This window comes from Megascapheus bottae, chromosome 15 (assembly GCF_031878675.1).
Source record: "Megascapheus bottae isolate mThoBot1 chromosome 15, mThoBot2.hap1, whole genome shotgun sequence".
Taxonomy (NCBI): Eukaryota; Metazoa; Chordata; class Mammalia; order Rodentia; family Geomyidae; genus Megascapheus; species Megascapheus bottae.
Genome location: NC_143523.1, coordinates 21,407,952 through 21,419,708, shown reverse-complemented (window position 1 = coordinate 21,419,708; position 11,757 = coordinate 21,407,952). Strand labels below are relative to the sequence as shown.

At 46.0% G+C, this 11,757-nt stretch overlaps 1 protein-coding gene and 1 pseudogene across 4 annotated transcripts in view; one reads left to right on the top strand and one right to left on the bottom strand.

Annotated features, from left to right (window-relative positions):
• Positions 1–349: 349 nt before the first annotated feature.
• Armh3 (armadillo like helical domain containing 3) overlaps positions 350–11,757 on the bottom strand; it is a 179,015-nt gene continuing 167,607 nt past the window's right edge. For all 4 annotated transcript variants that reach the window (XM_090346028.1, XM_090346029.1, XM_090346030.1 and 1 more), the window contains 2 exons: positions 5,027–5,143; positions 350–3,311 (listed from right to left, as the gene is read on the bottom strand). In XM_090346028.1, the coding sequence (XP_090202154.1) occupies positions 3,219–3,311; positions 5,027–5,143 (210 nt within the window). In that variant the 3' untranslated portion in view covers positions 350–3,218. The remainder of the gene's footprint in view (positions 3,312–5,026; positions 5,144–11,757) is intronic.
• On the top strand, positions 9,474–11,023 carry LOC150053913 (large ribosomal subunit protein eL8 pseudogene; annotated as a pseudogene).

Below are 11,757 nucleotides of genomic sequence, written 5' to 3'. Positions count from 1 at the left end.
TGCTGAGAGGGAGCTCTTCAGAAACGTCAACCGCTAAACCTAAAACCTTGGGGTTTTTTTTTGAGGGGGGGATAGAGGAGGGGGCAGAAAGGCCCCATTGTGAGGAAACCCCGCCCCAATTCTCAGGGCCCCTCCCCCATCATCAGGACAGTCTGGCTGATCCAGAGTCTGGGGGTACACTTTGGAGTCCAACAGTTCTTTTGCCACTATTTTTTCAGCCCCTATTTTTTCTGTTATTCCTCTCGCGGTAGTCCCAGCCAATCCCCGCAGATGGGGATGCAGGGAAAAGTCAGCCCAGCCTCTGACACAGGTTCATTGCTGGCCCAAGGGCATTTTTTTTTTCCTTCACTCAAGTTCCAGCAGGATCCAACTCTCCCGGACCCTTTTTCTGAGTTTCATTCGGTTCTAGGCAGCTCTTTTCCTGATCTAATGACTCCCCTGGCCTTCTGGGAAGGAAAACTGTGAACCAGGTCAGTTTTTTCCTTCAACTTTTCTGGCCTTTTATCTCATTTGTCATTTGCCTAGTCCTATAGATTTTTTTTTTAAAGCATGTTTAGGAAGCATAAGTTTAAGGAGCCAATTGAGGATGAGCATGACTGCTCCTTTTATGAAATCATTCTCTTTTAAGATTAGTCCATTTTCTGAGGGCAGAGTTAACTCAATGTCTTGATTTTTCTCAGGATGCTGTCCAAGACTCCTAGCCTTAAAGCCCACAACCTGGCCAAATGATGGGGGATTTTGTCTGGTGGCTCTCCAGGACTGCCTCAATAAGTCCACATTCAATGAGTCCACAACATTTAGTTTCTTCAATTGAATTTAATTTCCAAACATTTGATTGGGTCAGAGGGAACAGGCAGCTGTAGGAAGGCCTGTCTTTGGGAGCAATACCCTTCTGACACTTAAAGAAGCCTTCATATACCTAGCAGAGGCTGGGCATGAGCAGAACATAAGCAGACACTTTCATACATGTGAGGTAAATGCTCTACTTGAACCACACACCTCCAGGAAGAGCATCTTTTTCTTCTTGGGGGGGGGGGACATGGTTGGCGGTCAGCTGTCAAGACTTGAGCCTAAGGGCTTGAACTGGGAGCTGTCCCATAGCTTCTCTGTGCACAAGACTAGTGTTCTTTGAGCCACAGCACCATTTCTGGTTCTTGAGTGGTTTAACAAGATAAGAGTCTCATAGGGAATTTTCTGCCTGGGCTGGCTTTGAACTTGGATCCTCAGCCTCCTGAGTAGCTAGGGTTACAGGTGTGAGCCACTGGATCCCGCCCAAGAAGAGCATCTTTAAGGACAGGCAGAAGAGAACTAGCTAGAAGGGCTCAGAACCTGGGAGATTATCTTCACTCTGTGGAAGTAAGTCTGGACAACAGAAAATTTAAAAAAGACACTAAGAAGGGGCCAGGCATTTGGCCTAGTGGTAGAGTGCATGCCTAGCATGCAGGAAGACCCAGGTTTGATTCCTCGTTACCACATACACAGAAAAAGCCAGAAGTGGTACTATGGCTCAAGTGGAAGAGCTCTAACCTTGAGAAAGCCCATGGATAGTGCTCAGGCCCTGAGCTCAAGCCACAGGACTGGCAATAAATAAATAACTTTTTAAAAAAGACACTAAAAAGACTTTCACACAAATCAATTTTTAATAGTTTCGATTTGCCTTGAGCTTCAGATTCAACTGCTCTTGACTTTAGCATGGAGGAAAACACATTTAAATTCCTTAGTCTGAACTATCCATCTAGTGATCAGTAATCGGAGATGACCCAGCCTGTGTGATTGCCTAAGAATCTACATCAACTCATGGCAATCTATTGGTGGGTTCTCTAAAACTAGTTTCTTTCTGTTCATCCAAAACTCTAGTTCCAAGGAAGGGCAAATATCTCAAAGAGATTCAGGCTAAATGGATACCAACTTGAGAAATCCTAGACCTGTTCTCACTGTTGGACTTACTGAGATTCATCCTGGGCTGCTTTCTCCCTGCTGTCCTGCCATCCAAGGGACTTTAGAGAGTGCTTCAGAAAGGGAGGATCTTACAGCACTAGCTATTTCGGGGGTAGTTATGGGAAAGGAAAAGCTATAGTGGTCCCAAGGAAACTTATCCAAAGGGAAAACCATAGATCAACTTCCTAAAAGGTGAGATTTGCCTTAGGCCCCATCTAGAATATGAGTAGGACAAGAAAGCAGCTCTGCATGATGCTCACTTGGCCTCTTTCAGATGGAACACCCTGCCCCAAAAGGTTTTTTTTTTTTCTCTCCCAGGCACCAGACCACAGCAGGAACAGATTCCTCCCCAGAGGAAATTCTTGGGCAGGCTGATGTAAACAACAGCAGGGTGAGGGGGTGGAACAGTGAAAGGGGCTTAGAAGAGGCTCCCCAGTGGAGGAGGTGATTTGGAAGGTGGGGAGGCTGCTGGAAAGGGAACCAGCAAAGTAGGCACCTTGAGGGCTCCAGAAAACCTGTTAATGTTTATTTCACATACACCTTAAGACAGTTTAAAACGGACTAAAAATGAAAGGTTAAGTTGTGGGCTTGTTGTGCTAATAACTGGACTGGAAGGCAGGGAAAAGCGAACAGTGACAGTCTTGGTGCCAAAAAGAAAATCCACAAAGAAATGGCCAGACAGCAAGAGCACCAGACAGACTCCAATCTCCAATTTCTTAGAGGAGTCAACTATGAATTTAGGAAACAGAAAAACGGTGCCCCATTCCAACCCTACCCTAAGCTAAGGGTGCTAATGACAGAATAGTGAGCACATGTGTTGGTGGCTAGGAGGGCACAGGGGACACAGATTTCAAGCTTCGCTCAGCCTAAGGTTCAGAGGATGCAGGGTGTGGCTCAGCTATATGTGAGAATTATCTGTTTTCAGAGGCCAAGGAAAGCCATTGCCTTCATGGCACTGGTGAAACCTGAGGCTTGCCCTGCCAGCTCCTGAAAGTTAAGCCAGAAGCCCAAACTTGCCATCTCATTTGGAAATGTGAGGTATCCAGGGTGCCTAGCCTGGAAGTCTCACATTTTTGGACACTTCTCCCTTTGCCCACCCATTTCTCCCCAAATAAAATCATCCTTGGCTTGCCCTTGTTGTCCAAGCTCCACTGAAGTATAACCTTCACCAAGAGACTGGGTGTCTATGCTTCTCTCTGACCATAGAGGTAGTCCCCACACCCTTTCCAGTCCAGGAGCCTCACAGGTAAGGGCAGCCAGTGGCTCAGGTGAGTGTAGCCTCAGGAGATGGTGGAGAACTCTTTTAGCAGGACCTCTTGGCTGAGTGTGTGGAAGGCAAGGTTCCTCCGGACGTTGGTGCTAATGGATCGAACCTGAGAAAGGGTAGAGGTAGGACACAGGCAGAGAGAAAACAGGAGACAGTTGGTCTTCAAACAGTGCCTAAGGCATAGGGCCAAGACGAAGTGTTGGCAGGGGAAAGAGCCATGAAGAGCACAGAGGGCCAAGCTCCCAACTGTGGGAGCATGCCATGAGGAATCAACCTGGTTCTGCAGGGATGGTCATCCATGGAATAGAGGCATGTGCATTTTATGAGAGAAGGAGGAGAGGAGGAAAAGAATGGATGTCCACCCTGGTCCCTGAAGTTCCTTCATTTTCTGCTTTGATATATAGAAAAATTAATGAAGTCAGGCAGGAATAAGAAGAAAGGACAGCATCGTAAATATCAAGCAACTAACACTCCTTAGCTCCAACTGCACCAGATCCATTTTCTTCCTTGTGCCAGAGGTTCAGATGGGGTAAGAACTGGGTGGGGCAGTGCCCAAGAGCCTCAAAATCTATCTCTTTTAATTCTTCTTCATAACCCTCTTCAGCTCTCAATAATTTATTCTCTTAATTTCTGGCTTCCAGTAGTATATCCTCCTCACCTCCGACATGTAAAGACTCACTGAACATCTCACAAAAACAATCTACCTGCTCTCTTTTCATACTAATGGCTTTCCTGTTCCCAACTAACTTTCTGCAAAGAAGTCCTCAGGGTCACAGCTGGGCAGTGGATTTAGCACAAAACAATCTAAAATCTAGCCCCTTTACCACAGACTTTACAAAGGGAAGTTAAAACCAAGCTGATGTAAGTTCTGCCCCAGCAGAGGGAGGTCTGAGGAGATGAGAAGTGAATGCAAAGCCTAGGTGTCCTGACCTTGGTCCCCAGCCAGGATGTTTCTGTCCACCAACCTGTCTGGGTAGAACAATTGTAAGGAGATTGGGCTTTTCCTGAGAACAGCTCTCAACATGGGGCTGTAAAGGGACAATCAACAGAGAGAGTACAGTTCTATGAAGGTGTTAACAGCAAAGTGAAGTAAGAGGCAGAGCAAACGCTTACTGGCTTTTGGTGGTCAATGGTAGGGAATGATTGGAAAATATGAGTGGATATGGGGAAGTAAAGGTGGAGAACTGTATTAGGAAGACACACAGATTAGGAGCCAGTTAGAAAGTTAAGAAATGGTGACATGGAAAGAAGAATCCAACTCTCATAATTTGTTCTAAGGACAAAAGTAAGCACTAAGCCAGAGCTTCCACTGGGAGCACATACCTAATGTCAGTTGAACTACGCAAGGACTATCTCTGTGGCTGCACAGAAGGTGAGCAGTGCCATCTCAGGAATATCTCCTTCCGGTGCTGCTTTCAAACTTCAAACTTCTTTCAAACTACTTTTTTTTTGCGGGGGGGGGGGGGTCATGGGGTTTGAACTCTGGTCTGGGCGCTGTCACTGAGCTCTTCAGCTCAAGGCTACCACCCTGCCCTTGAGCCACAGCCCCACTTCCCATTTTCTAATGATTAATTGGAGATAAGAGTCTGGTTTCGAACTGCAATCCTCAGACCTCAGCCTTCTGAGTAGCTAGGATTACAGGTGTGAACTACCATGCCCAGCATTACTTTTATAGAGAGGTTATATACCCAAACCCAGTAAAGTCCTCTAGTCTTATTTAATCAGACTTTGGCAAACCTGTACAATAGAACCCAATGGCTGGGAATGGGTCCTCTGAGAGACTCGGGAAGAGAGAGGGGAATGGGGGTGGCGGTTACTCACCAGCTCTTTGAAGAAAGCAGCTTCCTTGTGCTGCTCTGAGTAACGCTCATACTGGTCCAGGCCGTCCTGCAGCTTCAGTGTGAGTGTATCATAGTTGGCTCGTACTACCTCTAGCACCTGGGGGAAGTCACAGGTCAGGCAGGGTCTCAGCCTTAAGCAAAGATGTTTGTGAAAACAGAGTGGCAGGGAGCAATTACTCTAAGTTTCTGGACCATTTTCTAATCTTTTTCATTTCCCACCTTTCTTGACCAGCCCAGCTTGACCACCAAGGCTGTTTACTGTGGCTGTGGTAAAACAACATGGGAAGAGGTGAAAGAAGAGTAAGTGTCTGAGGTCACCAGCACTCATGGCCTGAAACTTCCTCTGGCCAAGTTGTCATCATTGCTGAGTAAGACTTCTGCCAATGTCTCATTGCTTCTCCCTTTCTGGAACTACATCCCTTTGGTCCTGGGATGTTCCTCAGCACCATCTGCCACTTGTTTTCATCTCTCAGTGCCAACTCAGCCTTCCTATCCATTGCCTGGAAGCAACTTTTGGGCATATAAGCCTCAGGGTACAGGGAACACTTTCAAAAATAAGCTGGAGGCTGGGAGTTTGGCCTACTGGTAAAGTGTTTGCCCAGCATGCACAAAGCCCTGGGTTCAATTCCTCAGTACTACATACATAGAAAATGCTGGAAGTGGTGCTGTGGCTCACGTAGGGGGGCTCTAGCCTTTAAAAAGCCCAAGGACAGTGCTAAGGTCCTGAGTTCAAGCCCTAGGACTGGCAAAAAAAAAATAATAATAAGCTGGAGCTTCTGAAGAGGGGGAGTCTCCACAACTATGGCTCTCTTACTTCCTTATTCCCTGCTTCCCTTCCTTTGTCTCCTCATCCCTCTTTCTGAGACAGGATTTTGCTATACAGCACTGGCTTGCTTTAAATATAGAATGTAGTCCAGGTGCTTGTGCCCCACCTCCTCTTTTTTGGTGGTGCTAGTCCTGGGGCTTGAACTCATCATTTTGTGCTGTCTCTGAGCATTTTTGCTCAAGGCTGGAACTCTACTACTTGATCCATAACTCCACTTTCAGCTTTTTTTCATGAGTTTTGCTGACCAGGCTAGCTCTGAACCGTGATCCTCTGCTCTCAGATTCCTGAGTAGCTCCAATTATACAGGCCTGAGCCACTGGCACCTGGCTTGTGATCCTCTTGTCTCAGTCTCCCAAGTGCTAAGACTACAGGTATATAATCTCATATCTGGCCTCTCTGACTTCCACAGACTCTGGAAACTTAGGTATCTCTGGTTAAAATAGAAGGAATTAGGAGCCCAGAGTTTGGCTTAGTGATAGAGTGCTTGCCTAGCATGCATGAAGACCTGGGTTCGATTCCTCAGTGCTATATACACAGAAAAAGCCAGAAGTGAGCTGGGCACAGTGGCTCACGCCTGTAATCCTAGCTACTCAGGAGGCTGAGATCTGAGGATTAAGGTTAAAGCCAGTCTCGGCACAAAAGAACTTGAGACTTTTATCTCTAATTAATCTCTAGAAAACTGGATGTGGGGCTTGGCTCAAGGATAGGTCGGTAGCCTTGAGCTAAAGAGCTCAGGGACAGTGCCCAGGCCAAGTTCAAGCCCCATGACCCACAAAGAAAAAGAAAGAAAGAAAGAAAGAAAGAAAGAAAGAAAGAAAGAAAGAAAGAAAGAAGAGAAAGTATAAAAAAGAAAGAAAGAGGGAGCCGGAAGTGGTGCTTGTGGTTAAAGTAGTAGAGCTGTAGGCTTGAGAAAGCCCAAGGACAGTGCTCAGGTCCTGAGTTCAAGCCCCAGGACTGGCATGCACAAACAAACAAACAAACAAATAAATAAATAAGGGATCACCATATCCTGGGCTGACTTTAGTTTAGAACCAGGAATCAAAGGCAGGACCGCTGGAGGGGAGGGACTACATCATGTTAGCAGAAATGAGTTGGGAAGAAAGGAATGACAAGGAGATGGAATGATTGGTTACTCTGGTAAACTGAATGAAGTTATCTGGAAGTCAGGAAGGCTATGACATCATGAAGAGTTCCTTGCTCAGTAGGGAGCTTGGGGGTGGGGGAACTGATGAGTTAGGACATAGCTGAGAGCTTGAAAATAGATGGGTGCAAAAGGCCTTTGGACTGTTCCTTTCACCAGTCCAAATTTGTGCCACAGCAGACTTGTCTTGGAAGCAAACAATCCTCCCTGCCAAGAATTCCTTAGGCAACGGAAATGCTGGGGAACACAGAGAAGGCTTGTGTCCTCTTTTTTGTTGTTGTTGTTTTTGCTGCCAGTCCTGGCTTCAACTCAGGGCCTGAGCACTGTTCTTGGGCTTTCTCAAAGCTAGAGCTCTACCACTTGAGCCACGGCACCTTTTCAGGCTTTTTCTATATATGTGGTACTGAGGAATTGAACCTGGATCTTTGTGCATGCTAGTCAAGCAAACTACCACTAGGCCAAAGTCCTGACCCCAAGGCTTATGTCCTTATGTGAGAGTTTCTTGGAGTGGAGAGATAGCTAAGGCAGATGTATTGCTTAGGATTCTCTCCAATCAGCTACATATTTCATTTTGCCTTCTGTGTCCCACAGACCCCAGTACAGGCTAGTTTTTCTGCTTTAACTCCATCTGTCAGCTTCCAGCACTGGCAGTCACCCAAAAGTAATGCAGGCCTCTCTGGAAGTGGGCTACATTGTTACTGAAATAGCTACAGCCAAAGTCTTAGCTTGGAAGTTCGTGGCTTAAGGTTCCCCCCCCCACCACTCCCTGCCCCAAAAGGCAAAATTCCTTCAAGATACTACCAGGCCCCAAGAACTAGGTAAAATAAAATATATGCTTTCCTAAGCTCTAAAATCTAGGCAGTTTCAACAATGTCTATAACCCAACAATTTAGTGTGGCTTTCCCTTTGGGGTCAGGTGCCAAAAGATAAATACAATGCTAAAGCCAACTTCTGGGGGGAGGGAGGGGGAGGTACAGTAAGTAGAGGGCCACTTCTCATTCTTTCCAAAGAGACTGAGACCTTACAGAATGTCATCTGAGCATGCTGCTCTAACTGGGAAAGAGTGGAAGGTCTACAGTCTTGCTCAGAACCGAAGAAAAGCTGCCTGTCAGTTCATCTAGCCTCTGCTGTTTTTTTATAGAGAGAACGGCTTCAGTATACTGAAACTCAGTATCCAGGTGTGATGTTAGAGCTTCCCTGACTACCAGGCTCTTCAGGACTCCAGAGCTTGTCATGTCTCTTCAGTAGGAAGTGAAGACCCTACTCCGTCCTACTCAACCATTAGCAAAACTTTACAGAGCTCTCCACGCTCATTTTCAGCAGAATTAAGATTTCGCTGCTATTTTGACTTCTTAGTGTTTACTTAGAAGCTTAGAATTTAAATGTCATTAATTTCAGTTGGGCTTTTCAGGCCTCTATCTTATGGTCTTCAGGCTGGTGGTAAAAAGATTTAATAAGGGCCGGGACTTTGGCCTAGTGGTAGAGTGCTTGCCTAGCATGCATGAAGACCTGGGTTCGATTCCTCGGTACCACATACATAGAAAAAGCTGGAAGTGGTAGAGCTCTAGCCTTGAGAAAGCCCAAGGACAGTGCTCAGGCCCTGAGCTCAAGCCCCAAGACTGGCAAAAAAAAAAAAAAAGATTTCTTTTATGATAAATCCTCATATCTCAAGGTCAATCTTTCATCCTCCTAAATAGATGACAATCATGCTGTTTTATTTCTTACAGTTCTGCTTTAGTCCTGTTAAACCCCCAGTTTAAACCCCTGGGTCTATCAAACAATTATAAAAGTTGTTTTATAGGGAATAAAGGAAATAAGGAAAATAAAGCTTTTCAGGGCTGGGCATAAGTAGCTCATGCCTGTAATCCTAGCTGCTCAGGAGACTGAGATTGGAGGATCTCAGTCCAATGACCACCAAAAACTGAAAACTGAAGCTCATGTGGTAAAATGTTAGCTTTGGGTACAAAAGCTCAGGGAGAGCATCCAAGTCCTGAGTTCAAGTTTCAGTATTGGCATAAAGGAAAAAAAAAAGCTGGGTACTGGTGGCTCATACCTGTAAATCTGGCTACTCAGGAGGCTGAGACCTAAGGATCACAGTTGAAAACCTGGGCAGGAAAGTCTGTGAGACTCTTTTTTTTTTTTTTTTTTTGGCCAGTCCTGGGCTTGAGCTCAGGGCCTGAGCACCACTTCATGCTCAGGGCCTGAGCACCACTTCATGCTTTTTTCTATGTATGTGGTACCAAGGAATCGAACCCGGGTTTTCATTCACGCTAAGCAAGCACTTTAACCACTAGGGCAAACTCCCGGCCCTGTGAGACTCTTATCTTCAGTAAACTACTCAAAAAACCCGAAAGTGGTGCTGTGGCTCAAGTGGTAGAGTGCTAGACCTGAGTACAAAGAGGCCCAGGGACAGCACCCAGGCCCTGAGTTGAAGTCCCAGGACTGGGGGGAGGGGGGAGCATGAAGGGCTTTTCAGAGGACTTCCAAGTAAATCTCTTTTCCCACCGGACTCTGATGCCCAAGCTGGCCTAGAACTCCAGATCTTCCTGCCTCATTAATACTGGAATTATAAATGTATACTACAGTGCTTTGTCCTACTGCAGATATTCACTTAACTAGTTAAAATAATGCTTTTTGAGGCTGGGAGCATGGCTTAGCGGTCGAGTGCTTGCCTAACATGAACAAAGCCCTTGGTTTGATTCCTTGGTACCCACATACACAGAAAAAGCAGGAAGTGGAAAAAAAAAAGCTCAAGTGTAGAGTGTTAGCCTTGAGAAAACTCAAGGACAGTGCCCAAGACCTGAGTTCAAGCCCCAGGACTGGAAAAAAAAATGTTTTTTGGCTCAATGTCTTCTACAAAATGGAAATCACATCTTGGGAAATCAAGCTGTTCAATCATTAGTGAAGGCCTACTTTGTACTTAGCATTTTTTTTCTTTTTAAAAATTTAATGTTCGGCCGGGAGTTTGGCCTAGTGGTTAAAGTGCTTGCCTAGCATGCACGAAGACCCGGGTTCGATTCCTTGGTACCACATATATAGAAAAAAGCTGGAAGTGGTGCTGAGGCTCAAGTGGTAGAGCTCTAGCCTTGAGAAGTCCAAGGACAGTGCTCAGGCCCTGAGCTCAAGCCCAGGACTGGCAAAAAAAAAAAAAAAATTAATGTTAGAATCCCTCTTCCTTTCTCTCTCCAGCCACCCAAGATGCTGAAAGGCCAAGGGGAAGAAGGTGGCCCTGGCCCCTGCTGTCGTAAAAAAGCAGGAAGCCAAGAAGGTGTAAATCCTCTGAGAAAAGGCCCAAGAATTTTGGCATTGGACAGGACATCCAGCTCAAAAGGGACCTCACCCATTTTGTCAAATGGCCCACTACATCCGGCTGCAACGCCAAAGGGTGATCCTGTACAAGCTGCTGAAAGTGCCTCCTGCAATCAACCAGTTTACCCAGGCCTTGGACCGCCAGACAGCTACGCAGCTACTTAAGCTGGCCCACAAGTACAGGCCAGAGCTGAGAAGAAAGCTGCTGTCAAAGGAGTCATCCCCACTAAGAGACCACCAGTCCTTTGAGCAGGGGTTAACACTGTTACTACCTTGGTGGAGAACAAGAAGGCTCAGCTTATGGTGATCGCACATGATGTGGACCCCAGGGAGCTGGTCGTATTCCTGCCTGCCCTGTGCCGTAAGATGGGTGTTCCCTCCTGCATCATTAAGGGAAAAGCCAGGCTGGGCCGCCTTGTCCACAGGAAGACATGCACCACTGTTGCCTTCACCCAAGTCAACTCGGAAGACAAAGGATCGCTGGCAAAGCTGGTGGAAGCTATCAGAATCAACTACAATGACAGATATGATGAGATCCGTTGTCACTGGGGAGGCAACGTCCTGGGTCCAAAATCGTGGCTCAAATTGCCAAGCTTGAAAAGGCAAAGGCTAAGGAACTGGCCACTAAGCTGGGTTAAGTGTGCAATGTTGATCTCTCTGTACATGAAGATAATAAAACTGTCCTTCCTCCAAAAAAAAAATTTAATGTTATTGTCAAGGCAATATACAGAAGAATTACAGTTTGCAGTTTCTTAAGGGATAAGACTAAGAGGTCATGGGGCTAGGACTGTGGCTTAGTGGTAGAGTGTTTGCCTAGCATGCATCAAGCCCTGGGTTTGATTCCTTAGTATCATAAAAACAGAAAGAGACCAGAAGTGGTACAAGTGGCAGAATGTTAGCCTTGAGCACAGAGTAACTCAGAGACAAATCTAAGCCTAGCATACATGAAGCCCAGGGTTTGATTCCTCAATACCATATAAACAGGAAAAGTTGGAAGTAGCACTGTGGCTCACAAGGTAGAGGCTAGTCCTGAGCAAAAGAAGTTCAGGGACAGTGCCTAGGCCCTGGAAAGAAACTAAATATTCAGGCCTTGGTTATATGAATACAAGGGTAGCTTTGTCCCTGATCTGATCACTCTTTCATTATTTCCCCACCATCAGCTAATAGAATTCACAGTCCCTGCTCAGATTCCTCCGACAGCAAGGACAAATAAGGGCATGATAATGGTACTGTTTGATATTTCATAGCTTAAAGGAAGGAGAGAGGGAGAAAAAGGGAGGAGGACAGAGGAAAAAAGAAAATCAAGGGAGGGAAAGGAAGGAAGGAAAGAGGAAGGGAAGGAGAGATAAGAGAGGAAGAGACAGGGAAAGGATAAGAAAAAGAAAGGATAAGAAGGATAAGAAGTGGTGCTGTGGCTCGTTCAAGTGGTAGAGCA